We start from the raw sequence: 20,106 nt of genomic DNA on the forward strand, positions 1-20,106 counted from the left end.
TATCAAGCATTGCAACATTTACAAACCACAGATATTATGAGGAACAGATCAGATCAAATATGAGGTAAAAATCTGAAATTTTTACAAATGGTGGTGGGTAGGGAACTCAAGTCTTTAACACCTGCATACAGGGTACAGGGTTCAAGCCTGAGGCATTCCCTACCACACCACCATAAGCACCTGGGGCATTTTCACACACACACACACACACACACACACACACACACACACACACACACACACACACACACACACACACACACACTAAACTCCAGTAAAGCACAAGCACCATACACAAACTAAACTCCAGTAAAGCACAAGCACCATACACAAACTAAACTCCAGTAAAGCACAAGCACCATACACACAAATAAAAAGAAAAATAAACATTGTAAATTGAAAGGCACCTTACCTGAATACATCCAGAGTTAACGTCATACATCCTTCAATACTGAAGACCCGCGAGATCCACATCCACATGCTCCTTCAGATCCCTAAGGCACTGTCCCGAGTCCCTGCTGCTCCTCTTGCAGTCCGGACGCCATAATCCCGGGTCTGTGCACTGTAAAAGTGCACAGATGCTCCTTGTGTCCCCTATGGGAGCATGCGTAGACCGATAAGCCGGGACCGGTCTCTGTCGCATGCGCAAGTCCGCGAATTTTAAAAAAATATTTTTTATTTTTCATTTCTTTTCTTTCTTTTTTCTTTTTGAGGGGCTGCAGTCCGCAGCCCTATGCCGTTCGGCAGAGGCAAGTGTATTGTCCATCTGCATGGGTGTTGTGAAATTGGCCACTTCTGCCTTGAGTAGCACGAAGTTGATTTTGGAGACTTTTTTTTACAATGGTTTCCTTAGTGGGGAGTGGGGGAGGGATGTGGATATCTAGAGTAATTAGTTTATGGTCGGAACCTGACCAACGAGGAGTTAACTTCAGGTGTGGAGCACCTGTCACTCATGTTGGTAATTACTAGGTCTAGGATATTACTGCCCCTGGGAGGGGTGTGGACAAGTTAATACAGGGCATTGGAGTTTATGAATTCTAGGAAGCGTTGAGGAAAGGCGTTGGTAACAAGAGTAGTTTTCCCAGTTAATGGTGGGGTAGTTAAAATCTCCCAATATTAGGCTGTTAGGTTGGACCCTGATATTCTCTATTATATCAAGAAAAGAGGAGTGGGAATCCTGGGGCATGGTGGGGGATCTGTAGCAAGCTACAATATGGATTGCAGTTTTGCACAGAGTTAGTTGCACTTGTATAACTTCGGATGAATTATGTTGGGCAACTAGCCTGGAGTTATGGTTGTCCTTAATGAATATGGACACACCTTCGCCCTTGGTGTTCCGGTCCTGGTTTGATGGGCGAAAGGTATGGTATGAGTTATATTCTAGTAATGCAGGAGTGCTCTCTGGAGCCTTGAACCAGGTTTCAGTCACTGCACAGATATCGATATTCTCCATTTTAAGGAGTGCCTCGAGTGAGTGCATTTTGAGGTTTAGACTTCTAGCTTTACAACACTTAGTCTATAAAAGGGGCCACAACACTATATATCTAACAACTTTTAACAAAAAAAAGTCTCCAGTGGAACAAACTTATGAGTGCCTTGAATTGCTTTCAGTATACTTTTGGCTCAGTTAAGTACCCCAAATTTAATTCACTTGCATATTTATCTGTGAATTATTTATGCATACATCCTAAGGCCTGAAACAGAAATACTAATGGTGTGGCTCTTACAATGGTACCTTGTGTAATTAGTATATATGCATTTAGGCTGGAAGAGCACAACTTTACCTGGAATTTAAAGAATTTTCTGAAGTACATCTTCTCCCCAGTCTGTGTGGTATAACTTACAGCACACACCAAGCTGCAAAAGAGAAAAGGAGCAACAATGTAAATTAAGTTAAAAGTGCAGCACAATGCAATGTATGGAATGGCATTTATTTATACTTAAAGATTCTCATTTGATAATCATACACAACCTAGACGGATGTATGCCCATTTCAAGGTCAGACTAAGCAAGAAAAAAGATTATATAAGCACTGTACAGTATTAGGAAAACTGCAACAAAATTGGTGAAAAACTCAGGCTGAAGTTGTGAAGCTGCATCCAGCAGTTGATGCAAATAATTTCTTGCTCAAGCTGCTGGAAGAGATGTCCTTGTGCAAAAGGTTTGTAGTTGTGTTTTTTAGGAGAAGTAAAAATTCTGAAAAGTAGCACTCATCTCCTATGGACCATGCCAGGGAAATATCTTGTTTAACATCCATTTGTGAGGCTCTGGATTGGTTCTGCTCTGGTGACCTTACGCAAAATTTTGGAGATGGGATATACCACATCCCAAGGGCTGCACCTGCCTCCTAAGCCAGAAACCATGCCTCCATATCTAGCCTGTCTAGGGATTAGGAACATATGTAACCCTTTGCTTGCTGATGTTTCACATAACTGTGGTGCAGTCTGTGTTTACATACAAAATTCAAGATTTCAAAACTAGTTTCAAGACTGTGATAGCTAGAATTACCATCATTCCTTCACATTGATACGTCTTTTCTTTCAGCCTGTTCCAATCCCCCTTTGACCCTCAGGACCCATAAATGAGCCCCCAGACGTGTCTGACAAATCGCTAGGTAGTATCTGGTGTCTGAATGGGACACCAGGTTTACATTCACATGCATCTACCATGAGAGTTCTTATTGATATAGGGTATAACAGGAACAAGGCTGTTCAGATGGTGTGCAAGTAAACACCATCCCTTTCTTAGATACTGCTGGAGGTTCCTTCATGAGAAGTTTGGCTAGGGGTACCATAAGGTTGAATGACACCATGCATCTCAGAGCTTTTAAAAATTCTCTTTTTGTGATGTGGTAGACCTGTGCTACAGAGTTTAAGAACTGAATGTGATAGATCACTTTCTCTTAGAACTAGGCATTCTGAATCTGTGTCCAACCATTCCCCTCCAGAACAAGGTCTACTACCTGGGAAACAGCTGAGATTATGAAAGGGTGAACTGTAGGGCATTCTAAGTCTCTTCCAGAGCTGCTACCAGTATTAGGCAGTCATTCAGGTACAGGTTGCAATTAATCCCTTTGCTGTTTGCCCGACTACTGAATTGTTAAACACGTTTATAACATTGTTAACTAACCTGTTTGATGTTGGTTTGAGAACTGTATATTGCCAATGTATAGAATTTTGCTTTTAATTTGTACTGAGAAGCTTTTTCCCAGGTCTCCACTGAATACAGGCTTTGTATTGCCCAGTGGACTTTCCCGGTTCACAAACTGCAAATAAATAAATTTCCAAAGGGCAATTACAAGAGCCAACATTTTGTAAATATGCTGGGTGTAGCACAAACTAAAGGCCAAGGAAGAACACAAAGTGGAATCTCCTGCTCTTAAACTGAAACACAGCCTGTCTGCTGTGGCTATGCATGCTTGGAGGTAGGCATCTTTCAGATCCATGTTATCAAGGTAACTTGGGAAGGCAGGAGAGCTTGCAGGCTTAACATTTTAAACACCAGAAACTTTAGTAAGATATTTACATTTGACATATTCAAGACTAGATTCCAATGACTGTATTTTATTGAAATCAGGGAAAAGTCTTGAGTAAAATCCTTTACCTTCCTCTGGCTGTAGCACACACTCCTCTCTCTGGACCTTGTCACAAGGAGCCTTAATAATAATGAAGTCACTGAATAAGTACTAGAGATATTCCTGACAAAAGTTGATTCCTTTATAAAATGTAGCCCATACTGTACCATGTTTTGTGGTTGTGATTTTTTCCCATTCTTTTATAAGCAGGCTCAGTCATCCTCCATAATTTTTTTTTTTTTTTAATGATGGACTGGCAGACAGGTGGGGTAAAGGGCTGGAGGAGTCGCTTATGGTTAAAGGGCTGGAGGAGTCGCTTATGGTTAAAGGGCTGGAGGAGTCGCTTATGGTTAAAGGGCTGGAGGACTCGCTTATGGTTAAAGGGCTGGAGGACTCGCTTATGGTTAAAGGGCTGGAGGACTCGCTTATGGTTAAAGGGCTGGAGGACTCGCTTATGGTTAAAGGGCTGGAGGACTCGCTTATGGTTAAAGGGCTGGAGGACTCGCTTATGGTTAAAGGGCTGGAGGACTCGCTTATGGTTAAAGGGCTGGAGGACTCGCTTATGGTTAAAGGGCTGGAGGACTCGCTTATGGTTAAAGGGCTGGAGGACTCGCTTATGGTTAAAGGGCTGGAGGACTCGCTTATGGTTAAAGGGCTGGAGGACTCGCTTATGGTTAAAGGGCTGGAGGACTCGCTTATGGTTAAAGGGCTGGAAGACTCGGTTATGGTTAAAGGGCTGGAGGACCTTGGTATGGTTCTTGGGGGGAGGGATGAGCTCTATTAACTTATAGTTGTTCTCTCTCAGGGACTCCGCCCTAATGGCCTCCAAGCTTCCTTTTCAGATCTAGCCATTTTTTTTTTTTTGGCATGGGCTCTCCTCCCCTTAAGATGTTTCCTTTGACCTGCATTTGAGAAGAGGACCACATTTTTGCAAGGTAATTCTTGCTATAGAGGGGAGCATTACAGTGAAACCACTGTTTCACTGACTAAACAGCCTTGCCCTTCTGTAGCTTTTTAAGCACCTGTTCTGCACAGGGACCAAAGATCAACGCCTCATCATGTGTGGCACTGATCAGTTGAATGTTAATATGGTCTGGGAAGAGGAGGTATTCCTCAGACAGGCATGTCTCCTTATCACTGACCCCAAAGCTGCAACCCTATGAGACATAGCAATCACTTTTAACACAATTCTTTGATACCTGGGAAGAAAGGCTGGATCATTCAAGGAATTAATTTCTCAAGGCTTTGGCTATGTAGGAAGAAAGTCTGCATGATTCAAGCAATGAATTTCCCAGGGCTTTGTTTGACATCTCCTCAGGCTTATCCAAGACACGTGTCTCCTGGTATTTCAACATGCAAGTTGGCAGTCAACAGCTATGGAAGGCCAACGTGGCTGAGCTACAGACCCTTCTTCTCAAAAAGGTCTAGAATTTTACATACCTTCATTGGAAAGTAGATTACCGTTTACAGCCCTAGTGCACACCCCTTGCTGATATTCACAGACACCATATATTTGCAGGAATCCAAAACTCTACAAATGTTCTAATTTCCTGGAAGCACAGTGGTGGGAGTCTGCCTCCAAAAATGCACTTATAAATGCACCTGCCAAAGCTTCTGCCACTGGATGAATTGGCAAGGGTTTCAGCTCAGCTAAGCCCAGGAAGACTATGCATCTCCTGGTAGGCATATGAGAACTCCTCAGATCCCTCACTTCAAATGATTCTTCACTCTGTTAAGAGAATCAGAAAAAGTGTTCAGTTGTAAGAGAAAGGAAAATCTGTCCCAGTGCCAGATTCATAACTGAGGAGGGAGAAACATTTGGCTGACACTTCAGTTTAACCACCTCTGAGTCAGAGGAATTTGATTCCTTAGGTTGAGAGGTCTCCCTTCTGTAAAAGCTAGGACCCAGATATTGATTCCCATTATGATAATGGCTGTAGGTACTTATGTGAGCTTAAATCTTGACCATAACAGGGAGCCAGTCAACCAGAGAGGGATGTAGTCTCACCGAAGCTCATGCTGAAGCAAGATGGCAGACATCTGCTGTTGCTTGAATACTCTGGGTCTAGGTTTTGGAGTGGCCACCTTCAAGGTCCCTATATACAACCAGATGCTGATATCATCAGTTTCAGAATCTGGTGTACCTTCATGCAATGAAACCAAGAGGATACTGCCACACCTTTGGAAACCAAGAAAAGGCCATATAAACAGATGCCCATAGAAAAGTACCTAGACCAATTGATACATTTCAGCCCAGAAGGACACATGGTTGCTCAAGTGCACGGTGGTCTTATTAGGGAAAAGACCAACAGGCCTGGGTGCAGACATAAATGTTGACAGCTGGGAAAGTACCTCACTAGTCCTGAGGCACTCACACCTAGGGATGTGTTTAGCATTCAAATGGAGCTTTTTTATTTTTTTTTTTTTGTGGTGCTTCTTAGGTTCATAGGTTCATACTAGGCTATCTGCCCTAGGGCATTTATAAGCCTAGCCAGAGTGTGTTTGGCTTTCGCCACCCATTTTAAATTAATTTTGCTATGCCTTTTTTTGAGGTTAGTATACTGTGCCTCTGTCTAACAGTGACACAGAAGTGATAGCTGGGGTAAACCTACGATCTCCCATCCACTCATCAAGATTCCTCTTGAAGAGAGTCAATGTGGGACTCTGCCTAACCTGGACTGGGATTTTATTCCAGAGTGAAGGGAGCCTCTGGGTTATGAATCTGTCCCTCCAGCATGTCCTATTTATTTCCGTACTGAGGGTCAAGTCTCTCGAGCGCGTAGCTCGATGGGATTAGGATTTTCTGAGGTGCAGCATTGTCCATTAATTCCGGGTTGGACATGGCTTTATACATCAGGCACAGATCGCCTCTGAGCAGGCGGTATGCCACTGAGTAGAGCTGGAGTTTCTTTAACCGGGCAGCATATGGCATCTGTTTGAGCCCTTTGATCCTCTTGGTGAGGTACTTTTGGGGTCTTTCCAGTTGCTGCAGGTGTCTGGTAAGGTACATCCCAAAAGGGGCATTGTACTCAATTATGGGCCTGATGAGGGATGAGTAGAGGCACGATGACCTCCCCTTATCTAGATGTGAATCCCTTCATGATTAGGTTGGCTATATAAAATGTTTTTCTAACCACTTTGGCCACGTGGTTGTCAAATGAGAGATTGACATCAACTTGGGTCACCAGGTCCCTAATGACTTCTTCTGTACTTAATGGATTACCACCTATGTGGTAATTTGTGGGCACTTTGTTTTTGCCAAAGGGGATGACTATACACTTTTTGGCGTTTAGCTTGAGGCCATGGCTCTGGCACCAGTTGTCTGTTTCTATGAGGCCCTTTTGGAGGATGCTTGCGTCGGCTGGAGAGTTGATTATGGCGCCCAGTTTGCAGTCATCTGCGAACTTGGTCAGCCACAGTCCTTCCGTGTTGGCCTGTACCGAGAAATATATACCGAACAAGAGAGGTCCCAGGACTGAGCCTTGTGGGACGCCACTTGTAACTGGTTTGGAGTCTGACATGGCTCCAGCAATTCTAACCATGTGGGTTCTGTCCTTGAGCCAGTTTGCAACCCATCTAGTGACATAGGGGTTTATATTTAAGCTGGTGAGCTTATCTATAATGCCCGAGTGGGGTATTGTATCGAAGGCTTTTGCGAGGTCCAGGTAGGCTGTGTGGACCACCTTCCCCTCGTCAATGGCCTTGGTGACTGTTTCAAAGAAATCAACCAGGTTTAAGAGGCAGGATCTGCCCTTAAAGCCAAACTGGGTAGGATCCAGTGTCTGTAGGTCCCCAATATCTTTATTTGTGAGGTCCATGATGATCCTTTCCATAGCTTTGCAGACCAAGCTAGTCAGGCTTATGGGGCGATAGTTTCCAGGATCCGTTGAGGCACCACCTTTGTGGAGAGGGACCACTGTTGCTGTATGCCACTCTTTGGGTACATATCCTGTAGTAAGGCTAAGATTGAACAGTAGTTTTATGTTTGGGTTTAGCTCTTCTTGGAGTTCATGTAGGACGCAGCCCGGGACACCATCTGGTCCCATTGATGCTGTGTTTTTGCTTTGGAGAGGGCGGCTCTTACCTGAGCATCTGAGATGTCAGGGGCAGCACTCTGTTGGGATAGATATTTGCCCTTTGGTGGGGAGAGGGGAGAAGTTTGCACTGAACCTGTCAGCTAGGATGTTGGCAATGTCTGTGGGCTCGGTGTATTTTTTGTCATTTTGGACTAATTCTGAGCATATCTGGGAATTCCCACCCAGGTTCCTAACATAACTAAAGAAAGCCTTGTGATTATCCCTTAGTGTCCTGTGCAATTTTTCTCTCGAAGCTGGCCTTAGACGATTTTATGAGTGCCCGTAGTTTTTTGCTAATACTGATCAGAGATGCCTTCCCTTTTTGGGATTTTGCTCTATCATGTAGTAGCTTCCTCCTTCTATTGTATAGTTTGTTTATGGCTGGGGTCCACCAGACAGGACGTCTGCCTTTGGAGGATTGGGTCTTGGTTTTATTTGGGATTGCATGATCCATGCATTCCTGAAGGTGTTCATAGAATGTGTTTATAAAGGATTCTGCGGTCTGGGCCGTATTTTCCACAGGCCCGGGGGCTTTGAAGGATTTTGCCTCGGTTTTGAGGAGTGTGAAATTTGCTTTAGAGAAGTTTTTCACTGTGGTTTTCTGGGCAGTGGGTGGGGTCGGGATGTGAATATCCAGTGAGATTAGTTTATGGTCTGATCTTACCAGTGAGGGATACACTTCTGGTCTGGAGCATAGTGTCCCCATGTTGGTGATGATCAGGTCCAGTATGTTTTCCCCTCTTGTGGGAGTGGTAACAAGTTGTTCCATAACATTTGAGTTTATAAATTCTAGGAACCTTTGGGCTAGGGTGTTGGAGCTAGAGTAATGCTCCCAGTCTATGTTTGGGTAGTTGAAGTCGCCCAATATAATGGTGTTTGGAGAGACCTTCATATTTTCCAGTATTCTCAGGAAGGCCAAGTGGGGTTCCTGTGTTTGGGAGGGTGGTCTGTAGCAGGCTATAAACTGGAAGGCAGTTTTACCCACAGTTAGTTGCACATGGATAGTCTCTGATGCTTCGTGCTGTGCCACCAACCTGGAGGTGTGGGTATCTTTGACCCATATTGATACTCCCCTCCTTTGTGGTTCGGTCCAAGTTTTGGGGCGAAAAGCATGGTATGAGGTATAACCTGGTAGTGTTGGGGTGCTCTCGGGAGCCTTGAACCAGGTTTCTGTTACTGCACAGATATCGATGTTCTCCATGCTAAGGAGAGTTTCGAGTGCGTGCATCTTGAGGTTTAGACTTCTGGCGTTGAGTGGCATTACTCAGTTTCTTATCCCTTGTGATACCTATGGAGGTGGGTTTGTCTTTTGAGCCTTGCCTAAAAAAGGCACTATGGGGGTAGCAAGTGCCTTTGCCAATATCCGAAAGCCCAGGGGTGACAGGTGCAAGCCTTCCCTAGCGAAGCATCGTGGCTTGTCGAGCATGTCATCCCAGGCTGACAGGCATTGGATCCCCTTTGAATGACACCAACACTTAAGCCAATTGTTGAAATTCATCATCTTTTCTTCATATTGTGGCATCATTCTTGGTGAGGGTAAGATGCTACTCAAGGTCAGGGTCATACCGGCCTGGGCTACATGCTCAGAGAGCTCCTCTATGTCTCTTTTCATGTAGTCCAGGGAGGTACGTCTCAGGTCATTCACACCAGCATGGACAATGACTGAGTCATATTTGTACTTGCCTTGGAGTGACCTGAGTGCTTGTGTTATGTGGCGGATCCTAGCGCCTGACAGGCAGCTCACTGTGACCTTCTCCTTGTTCAGCCTGGTGAGTGGGACGTCAGTGTGCCTGACGATAGAGTCACCTATTACAAGTGTATCAGGTGTGTTGTTTAGCCTTAAGGGCTGTGACTGTTCGGCACACTGGCTTTGTGAGCTATGTGTTGCATGTGTTTTGTTTTGGGGTAGCGGTTGCTTGAGTGTCTGCTTTGGAGGTCTCTGCTGCTTAGGCAGATTTTTATTTAGAGCCTCAGTATGTTTTTGTGTGTTTATGTGTTTGGTTTGTTGTCGTGGTAGGTCTATGTGAGACTGGAATTGTAGTGAGTGTGGTTTCCTTCTCCTCCTGACTGGTTACGCCAGTACTGAGTTGAGAGAGCTTAGCCTCCAGTTTGGCTATATGGTTGCATCTCTCACATGTGTTGGAATTTGTTGGGAGGAGGAGAGGGTTGTCTGTGTACATGAGGCAGTTGTAACATTGCCTCAAGATTCCCAGATTCACCAGCTGGACCCGTGAGGAGATTGACAACTGACCTTTGGACATGCTAGAATAGTATTGGGAATTCCTTTATAATTGAAAAAAGGGCCAATGGGGAACAAGGTACTCATGGGGAGTTTGTGAGGGTGTAGTGCTTTTAATTTTTTAGAGCTGACTTATATAATTGCTTTAGTGAGCAAGTGCCAGGTAATTTAAATGCAATGTGTTACAGGTAACTTAAATGCAAAAACGACAAACAGTAACTTTCTTTCAAGTGAAACAAGGAAATAAGTACAGTAAGCAATGCAGATATCACTAGGGATCCACAGAAGTGCTAAAAGGCCGCGTTTCAGGTGGAATTAGCGTTTCAGGGAAATAAACAAACAACAAGCATACAAATAAAGCTAAATTCAGCAGGCCTGGATCTAGTCTATGCTACAGCAAACAAGGTGTACCAATTTCAGTAAAAACAGTTAGAATATGCAGGCACTATAAGCCTCTAACCAGAAATTCCCTGCTCAGAAGGGCAGAGTCCAGCCTCTCCTCCCACAAGAGTGCAGACCGCAATCCTTCTTAACGTAAAATAACTGGCCTGAAGCCCAAGTGCTTAAACCAGAACTAATACACTTTTAGAATAACAGACACTGAGCTCTCAATCAGCAGTTCCCAACTTAGAAGGATGTAAGCTACCTGTCCTGCCACCACAGTGCAGGCCACAAACCTTCCTAATGTAAAACAACTGGTCTGAAGCCCAAGTGCTTAATCCAAAAGACTTAGAAATGATAGCTACACTTTAATCAAGTTAATACCAGCAGTAATAAATACAACTGAATACTTTAAAGAATGCCTGGATTAGTGCTCAAGTTATACAAACAAAGCTAGATTCAGCAGGCCTGGATTTAGTCTATGGTATAGCAAACGAGGTGTACCAATTTCAGTAAGAAGCAGTTCAAATATGCAGGCACTATAAGCTTTAACCAGAAATTCCCAGCTCAGAAGGACAGAGTCCAGCCTCTCCCCCCACAAGAGTGCAGGCTTGGGCAACATTATGGCACACAGCCTTTATTGGTTCAGACTGTAATGCGGAGTTTTAGCTCTCTTGTCTAATAGTCTTCTGGTTGAAACACACACACTAGGAATGCTGTGCTTAGTCCACATACAGATAAACATTGTGTGGAAGTACCTAGCTTTTCCCTATATGTGATATACCTAGGTTTAGCTTCTTATATCTATATCTGACACAAACTACCTGTAGGTATAATCATGCACGGAATAAGCAAAGAAATTAGATTTTTCCTAAAGGCTTGCTATCTAAAAATTCCAGAAGCCAGGCCAAAGTGACACAGACAAATGCCAGCACAATAAACATAGATCTGTTCTTGTACTGCAGCAAAAAGGAACCAAATATGGTTTGACAGATGTTCACCTTACATCAGTGATGTGCTGCTAAAGACCAGGTAGGTGGGCATCTCCCCGGCAAGGAAGGTTAAGGTTGCAAAGTTCACGAAGTCAGATTGGATGCTGGGTCCTTCTGTTGCATAAGTCCCAAGAAGCTATCATTACTGCAAAAGTTGGCAACACAATGAACATCCATTGGCATACAAGTTGAGGTAAATCACTGATGTCCATGATGTGCTTCATAAATGAAGTTACTTCCAAGATCCATGACTGCTCTTCAGAAAGAAACTACTGGAGACTGTAAACTGCTCCTAAGAAAGTCCAAGTGTGTAAAGAACTTTGCAAAATAGTAAATACGTAAGAGCATCACCACTGCAGTGGTAACATGTGGGAACTCGGCTACAAGCAATGCCCTATGTTAGGCTCAGTTTCCAGAACTTTGGACTCTTCTTCCCCAGCTAGACTGGCACAGCCTCCCCAGAGATGTCAACACACTCGTTGTGTAATGAAGGGCTAGTCCATGCTGACTTCAGTTCTTTTTTTGGTGCCCTTTGGATAAGAATCATCCAAAAAGATACGGATACCCATCAGAGCCACTCAACCAGACTATTTACAGAATGTCCCTCCTCCTCAAAACGCTGAACTTTCTGACAGTATGCCTGCTACAGTGAAGTATACCTTTTCTCCAGAAATACTATAAGGGGGGAATGGAAGATGAACTGATGCTCAGCCCTGTAACGCCCTCACTGCAACAGTGATCCTACTTGAACATCTACTATCATGGTACGTTGTGCATTCTTTACAAAACTGCACAACATTATTCATAAGGATCATTGTGACAAGGATAACCTTTCAAAGCTTGTACAATATGATGGCAGGTTGGCTATTTTCCTGGGTCAGGTCACAGGAGGTCCTGCAGAACAGCAGCAAAACAGCTGTGTGCAAGGAAGACACAGAAGCTGCCTCCAGGATGATCTTGGTACCGCTACCCTACTAATAAAACAATATTAGGCACAGGCATCCTGGTGTGGGATCTGATGAACATTTATGGAATCCTCCATAGACAGTGCAGCAGAATGTAATGCAATAAAGCCATTTAGAAAGAGTCTGTTAAGAGACAAAATTCTCTCCTAATCAGTAGAAAGAAACAAATCACTCAGTCTTCCTCAAATCACTGGTTCTATGCATGCAGCTAATAACTACGTTATCTGGTGGATTATGGAAAAGGAACGGCATTCATAATGTCTGGTTTAAAGCCAGTTCTATAACAATATTAGGCATACAGAAAGGGTTTGTATGCAAACTGACGCTTTCCCTGTAGAACATTATGAAACAGTCCTTAAGCTCAGAAATTCTCCTATCTTATGTTAGAGCTATTAAAAAAGACCATTTTCCAGATCAAGAACTTTAGATGTTTCCTCTATGAGGCATTGAAATGCAATACCTTAGAAATGATGAGAGATCAAAAGTAGTCTGCCATTCAGAGAAATGCCACTCAATGTTTTTTTCTTTCTTTTTTTTTTCAAGGGCAAGTCCTCCTGCAGCATCTACACTATTGAACTTATATATACACCACAGCACTGGGAAAAGTAGAGCTCTTCACAACAGTACAGCATAACTTTAAGCAATCCTTTCTTCCACTCAAGAGTGAAGAAGTGCTTTTTGAGCAACCTCAGTTTGAGGACATGCAAGACAGCCATATAAAAGAGGAAGCCACTGGGAGTTCAAAGTGGACCAGATTAACTTTTCTCACATAAAGGTCAAATCCTACAGTGCCAACACTGTTCACCTAGGAGGCCTCAGACAGTACATTTCATACAGTGTGTGCTCAACCTGTAACAATATCCCAGTATTAATTTACCTCCTTAAAATCTTTCTCCAGTAACAGCCCACTGCAGAATCAAAAGCATGCACACATCTTTATTCTGCCTAATTCAGGCCCATTCAAAGAAGGGGTTGCAGAGGGCATTATCTTAACTCTGTGACCTGTTTTCTGAAACTAGGATTCTCTCTCAACCTCCCCAAATGCATTCCAGAGACTTCAAAGGCAGGTCTTCTACCTCTACTGGAGCCTCTACTGGATTCTCACAAACAGAAAGTACTCTACTGGACTCTCACAAGCAGAAAGTCTTCCTTTTCCAGTACAACATACACTTTCTGGATTAGTTTTTTTTTCAAGATATGACCCAAAGAAACTATGTATTTGGAAGGGAATTCTGAAAGATCCTACTGTGCTTGTCACCAGTTATTCTCATTGTCTCACTAAGGGGGATGCACATGAGGATACAACATGCATTTGTTTTTTCCTTTTCCTTTGGTCTGAATCAGTGCTTGTAGGGATGGTTCTCATTTTATTTTGCTATGAATGTATGGAATAGCTGTTTAATTCTACAGCCTTACTTTCTCTCTCAAGTTTTTGAAGGCCTCTTTAGAAGAAGGACCAAAGACCATCTCTCCTTAATCCAATGGTGCACTAAGAAGCTGTACCCTCACATCCTCTGCTAGGGGTTGTACCCTTTGGCAGGCACATCTTCTAATTGCAAATCCCATAGCAGCAGCCTCAGATGTTGCGTCCACAGCATTACAAATCACATTTACGTTCACATCTGCCCACCTGCACAGCTGTCTGAGCAAGATGGAATAGTCTTACTTTTTACCCCCTCCCCCCAAATCATCTCCTGGACAATTTCACCCAGGTATTTAACCATGTGGGTCTGACAGTCTATAGCTCCGAAGCCCACAGTCACCAAAATGTAAACTTTCTTCCCAAAGGTGACCTAAGACTGTGCTCTCCCATTCACTGATAAGGCTATTCTGGGATGAACCAAATTTGACTCAGTAGTATCCATGGACACCGGATTCTTACACAAATACTTAAAAAGATCCTGGACCCTGCAAAACTGCTTAGGCTTAACAGCAGAGGGATGGGAGTCTGTGTTAAAAACATTCAGAAATGTCTTTAGCACTGGTGATTCAGCAAGTGGCTTTACAGTACTCCTAACAAAAAAGTCTATATATAACTTTTGGGCAGCCAAGAACTCTCAAGCTTCCCATTTGATGTGGGCCCATACTAAGACAAGTACTCTCCAAATGAGGTGTCCCCTGGTAAGACAGGATATCCTCATCATCAGTGTCACATCTTAAAAGGGAAGATACAAGACAGTCATATTTTTGCTTCTCCTCTCCTTCAAAGTCAAAAGCATGCAAGTCTCTACCAAGAGAGAATTCTCTCCTCCTTTTCTGAGGAGTAAACCCAAACCAGACAGCTGATCTGGTCAGGGCTGCAGGTTTTACAAAAGAGAAGCTCCTGGACTCTTTTCTGCCAGTTCTAGAAGTGAGCCCGGAAAGAGTTTTGGTCCGAGGACCAACCTTGGGACGGCAACCATGGGGCAGGCCTTGCCAGTCAAGCACATCAATGACCATATGCAGAGCTAGGATTTGCACCCAGAAACCTGCACCTCAACCATGCAATTTCAGACTCTCTCTCACACTAGAATATTGACTTCTTAATTTTCATACATAATAAAATAGTCTTCAGACACAGACATGTGGGCACCAGTGTCTACACCACCACAAGGATTGTAACGTAGGCCTGGGAAGACATGCGTGCAAAAGACAACATGGTAGCATCCTGAGGGGCATCACTGGAGGCCTCAATAGTAGCACACATCAGAGCCAGGGATAACATTAAGTGCCACCATGCAGCAGTCATCCTCAGGCCTAGAGAAGATAGCTGATACTGAAGCACCATCCCCAGTCTCCCATTTCTTTCTCTTTGCCCAGCGCAACCATTTATCAATATGTTCTACATTTCTTAGGAGGAACACCTACAGAATTAGTGCTAATCATTCATTCATTACAGGACCATAGTGAGAAAGGGCCTCCAGATTCTTTTCAAGGTAGGCATGATAAACTTTCTGCCCTCTCTTGAAAGGTCCTTTTTTAATTAAATCTAGCACAAAAAAAACACAAAACGACATACTATGAGAAGGCCCTAGCAATAAACACAGCATATGGAAGCCCCTGTTGGGAATGTGACACCCTTAACTTTCTCTACATTAGGACAGCATCAATACTATCACATTCAGTCACCCCGCAACCATGGCCCAAAATCAGTATTTACAATCGATCCAACAATAAAAAGGTAAAAGAAAAGAGGATCTTCCTCAACAGGATATTTTCTGCCCAGTTCCTGATCATGATTGAACTGAAAGAATGAATTAAAGATGATGCAGGCTGGCTTCTCTTAATACCATGAGCATGATGACATCCCTGGGGAGGAGAAGCCAACCCATCCAGGGAAAGAGTACAAACTTTAAAGTCAATCTAGACATCAGTCCTCACCTGTGACCAAATTCCCAAAGGCCATGACTGTAACAGTGAGACATATAAAGAACATTTATGCCTTCTGACAGGATCATACAATTAACATGGTTTTATTCAGAACAGTTGTACAATTTAAGTGCTTCAAAAGAACTGAAATGTATTGATGCACAGTAACTGTGGAATCTGTCACCATACCTCCCAACTGTCTCAAATTACTCGTTTTTTTACCGAGTTTTAGGGTCCCAATAATGGGGTACCACGATTCCCAAGTGGCACCCCTTCATTTCCAATTTTTTTTCATCTATTATTTAGACTTTTTAATTTCTGCGCTTTTGGAGCTGACTTCATCACGTGCGCGATGACAACAGCTCCGTCAGCCTGTAGGAATTAAGGTCAAGAGACGTGCATGGGAGCACATCTGTTTGAATACTGGGACTGCCAACCATTTACACTCAATGGACCGCTTGTGCCGTTATGGATTTTAAGCTCGTTTTACAACTGCAGATGGATTTAAGCTCATTGCCAGACTGCTTGTGCCGTTATGCACTTATGGATTTAATCTCGTTTTGAGCCAGTTGGGTGGATTTAAGGTGATTTTGAGCCAGATGGGTTCCGGGCAGAAGTTGGAACATGGAGTTGCCGCTGTAAGAGTGTGTGTGTGTGTGTGTGTGTGTGTGTGTGTGTGTGTGTGTGTGTGCTGTGTGTGTGTGTGTGTAGAGCTCAGAAATGGTCAACATGTCAGCAACATTATTTATATATATATATATATATATATATATATATATATATATATATATATATATATATATATATATATATATAGCCTGGCTAACTCGAATGTGTAAAAATTTGTTAACCAGTTTACTGTGTAATTTAATTTAATCCCGACTTGTGCTCAGGACTAACTTTAACCTGTGGAACTTGTTTAACTTGCTTACTTATGTAATCTCTGTAAATAATCTGTTTGTAATATGTAATGCTGGTATTATGTAATGCTGTATCTGCTTACCCTTTGAGCTTTTCTCCCCGGGCCTCCGCTGAAAATGGACATGCATCCAGTCGGACTATCCTGGTCAACAAATGTAAAATAAAATAAAAATAAAATAAAATATAATTATTGAGCAGGATGCATTTTCAGAGTGAAAGTTAAAGGCTGAGCTTTCCTGAAGAAATTAATGAGTGAGACAGGGATGAATGAGAGGTGATGGGTTAGGAATGCACCAAATAAACCTATAGAAATTTGGCAGAAAAATGGGGAAGGCAGGTTTTTGATTTCTTAACCCTCAGCTATCACAATGAACTGGGAGAAGTATAAATCTTTTCTGTATTTATCACATACTGCGCTTCTGTATAAAAGCAATGCCATTAGGGTTCAGGGTAAAGCTTATTTATTACAACAATGTAACTTTAAACAGCATACCTGCTTATCACAATCTTTGATACAAACTCGTGCTACTGAATGTGGTATTTTGAATATGCCTTTTTCAAGATTCCTAATTAAACTGAATAAAACATAAATAATGTATTTTATCTTTTACAGGATTCCTAATTAAACCACAATAAAACAAATAATGCATCTCATCCAGTTTATGAACCCAATATTTTATTAGTTATTTGAACTCTAGCTGTAAATACATATGAACAGCCACTGTCTCATATTCCTTTAAGGGAGGCAATTTAACAGAAATGATAACCTGTGGTTCTTATTCAGAAATAAACTAAAACATAAAAGTGCCTAGGTGTGTGTGTGTGTCTGTGTCTGTCTGTAAATGCCCCCATTGAATGGAGGTGGTGGCTAGAAAAGCTCAAACCCTGTACCTTGGGTACAAGGTAAAAAGAGCCTAAAGTCCCTAGCCATGAATTCATTCTTCATATTTTTGTTCTGTTCTCCATTAAAATCTGTGGATTTAAGGATTTTTGTTGCACAGCACTGAATGATTGAATTCACTAAATAATGATAGGCATTTGAATTTCAGACCATGTTCTTCAGAAAATAAATGGTAACAAAACCTTTCTTCTAGCAATTTTCTAACTTTATAAGATCAGTTAAGCATTTGAAATTTGTCCCTATTTTGGGGCTGTATTCCCCCATTATTGGCTTTTCTGGGTTTTTTGTGCTAAGAGTTTGAGAGCTATGGTGAGAAGTGAACTGAATTCACTAAATGATAGCCATGAGTTTCAGTCTGCCTTTCAAGAAGCTGATGATTTGGCATAAGGGTATATTGTTCTGCAGGGTCCTGGGTTCAATACTTGGCAGTGAAATGCATGGTGGTAACATGTTTTATTCTAGCAACTTCCCAAAATTATACAAGCAATGATTAAAATGGGTCTCTGGTTTTTGCCCTTTTGTCCCCCCCCCCAAAGAAAACTGAAATTGAAAATAAGTGCAAGAAGCTGTGCAAGATGCCTATGGCTTACACCACTGCCATTCTATTTATATATTTACACTTTTATGATGGAAATGTTCTTAATTGGGCAGTTTTTGTCATTATTGGTTCATGCATTTTGTTTCATTACCTACTGGAAAAATATTCAAGACTATAAATTTAAAATGCGCACTAACTTGTCTACTGGAAAAATGTTCAAACTATAAATTTAAAATGCAATCTAACTAAAGTCTAACAAGTGTGCTGTACTATACAAGGAATATAATTTAATAAAGTCAGAAAGGTGTATAAAAGAACGCATGTATGTTTCTTGTTTTGTGTGCAAGTGGCCCAGGATTTGAAAACATACCAAAGGTAATCTTTATCCACCACTGGCCAGATGCATTTTCTTTGGATGTGGTGTGGGTTTCAATGCTGTTTCAATGAATATGAGTTTCAAGGGCATAGAAGTTTTAATGCCAAGTCTATTTTCATTGTGAGACAGTATTGCTTGGTTTAGTAGATACCTATTCATGTTTATGCATTGTGCTATAAAATGTAAAAATAAAATCCAAATAATCATTGTAGAAGTAAAGCAGTATGCACACAAGTGTTTATGGTAAATGGGGTAAAACAGCCAGGTAATGGGACATTGGAATGGCTGCAGGGGGACTCTGGTGCCATATTTTGGTCGTCTGTTCTTCATTTTGCATTTGAAAGTTGTTATCCCACAATTCCGTTGGTGTGGGCGGGGTTATGTAAGCAAATGTTAAGTTAACCAGCGTACAGATTTGTATCTATTTTTCATGGGCCTTGTCCAGATTTTTGATGATTCCAGGTTGAGAGGTATGTCTGCCACTATTATGCTGTTGCCTAGACAGATGTCCCTTTAACTCCAGGAAGAAAAAAAATACAGAAAATGATGCTTTGTTAATATTCTTGAGGTGTGTTAAGGCTAAAGAGAAAGATAAATAGAAAATATTTACTCCACCTACATCCCACAGTCCTTTCTGTGAGCAGAATGGCTAGGGATGTGCATAAGTCCCAATATATCTAAACTACCACCAAAGTATGATGACCCAAAAGTGAAAGCAGTGTTGTAAAGGTCTGTAAGATCTTTTTGACTAAAACTGACTGCAATCTAAAGAGTCCAGATATGATTTCCAGCTGCCTTCTTTATTAACCTGTAAACAGAACTGCAGCTGGATCATATGAAACCCTTTGCAGATCCCCACACCTGTCACCCCTTCAAGTGGACAAAAAAGGAAAAGGTCACTTTGCAAGACAAAAAAAAAAAAAAAAACTGTAGAAAGCTGAATTACTTACTAAACAACCACACACTGAGCACTTCAGCCATTACCTCAAATGCAGTACTGGCATTTCATAAACAAATGCTGGAGTTGCATTCCTCCACCTTTTTATAATGAAGCTGTAGCAAGCTACTTTGCTACAAATATAACAAGCAGCTTGTTACAGAAACTACCATGCTCCGAGAGCTTCAGCCATCAGTCATGACTCCTCCTTTCGGCTGCTCCCATTAGGGGTTGCCACAGCAGATCATCTGTTTCCATATCTTCCTGTCCTCTGCATCTTGCTCTGTCACACTAACCACCTGCATGTCCTCTCTCACCAAATCCAAAAACCTTATCTTAGGTCTTCCTCTTTTCCTGTTACCTGACAGCTTCATCCTTAGCATCTTTTTCCCAATATACTCTGCATCCCTCCTCAGCACATGTCCAAACCAACGTAATCTTGCCTTTCTGGCTTTGTCTCCAAACCTTCCAACCTGGGCTGACCCTCTAATATACTTATTCCTAATCCTGTCCACCCTTGTCACACCCAGTGCAAACCTTAACATCTTTAACTCTGCCATGTCCAGCTCTGACTCCTGCCTTTTTGTCAATGCCACTGTCTCCAACCCATATAGCATAGCTGGTCTCACCACCCTCTTGTAGACCTTCCCTTTCACTCTTATTGGTACTAGTCTGTCACAAATCACTCCTGACACTCTTCTCCACGCACTCCATCCTGCCTGTACTCTCTTCTTCACCTCTCTTCCACACTCACCAGTACTCTGAACTGCTGATCCCAAGTATTTAAACTCATCCACCTTTGCCACCTCTATTCCCTGCATCCTCACCATTCCTCTATCCTCCCTCTCATACACACAC

The 20,106-nt window shown here is 42.4% G+C and overlaps 1 protein-coding gene across 5 annotated transcripts in view; it reads right to left on the bottom strand.

Moving 5' to 3' along the window:
* LOC122794710 (trafficking protein particle complex subunit 13) overlaps positions 1-20,106 on the bottom strand; it is a 1,187,860-nt gene that overhangs the window by 650,980 nt on the left and 516,774 nt on the right. For all 5 annotated transcript variants that reach the window (XM_044063354.1, XM_044063358.1, XM_044063357.1 and 2 more), the window contains one exon: positions 1,785-1,857. In XM_044063354.1, the coding sequence (XP_043919289.1) occupies positions 1,785-1,857 (73 nt within the window). The remainder of the gene's footprint in view (positions 1-1,784; positions 1,858-20,106) is intronic.

This window comes from Protopterus annectens, chromosome 2.part1 (assembly GCF_019279795.1).
Source record: "Protopterus annectens isolate FY-2018-M chromosome 2.part1, PAN1.0, whole genome shotgun sequence".
NCBI lineage: Eukaryota > Metazoa > Chordata > Ceratodontiformes > Protopteridae > Protopterus > Protopterus annectens.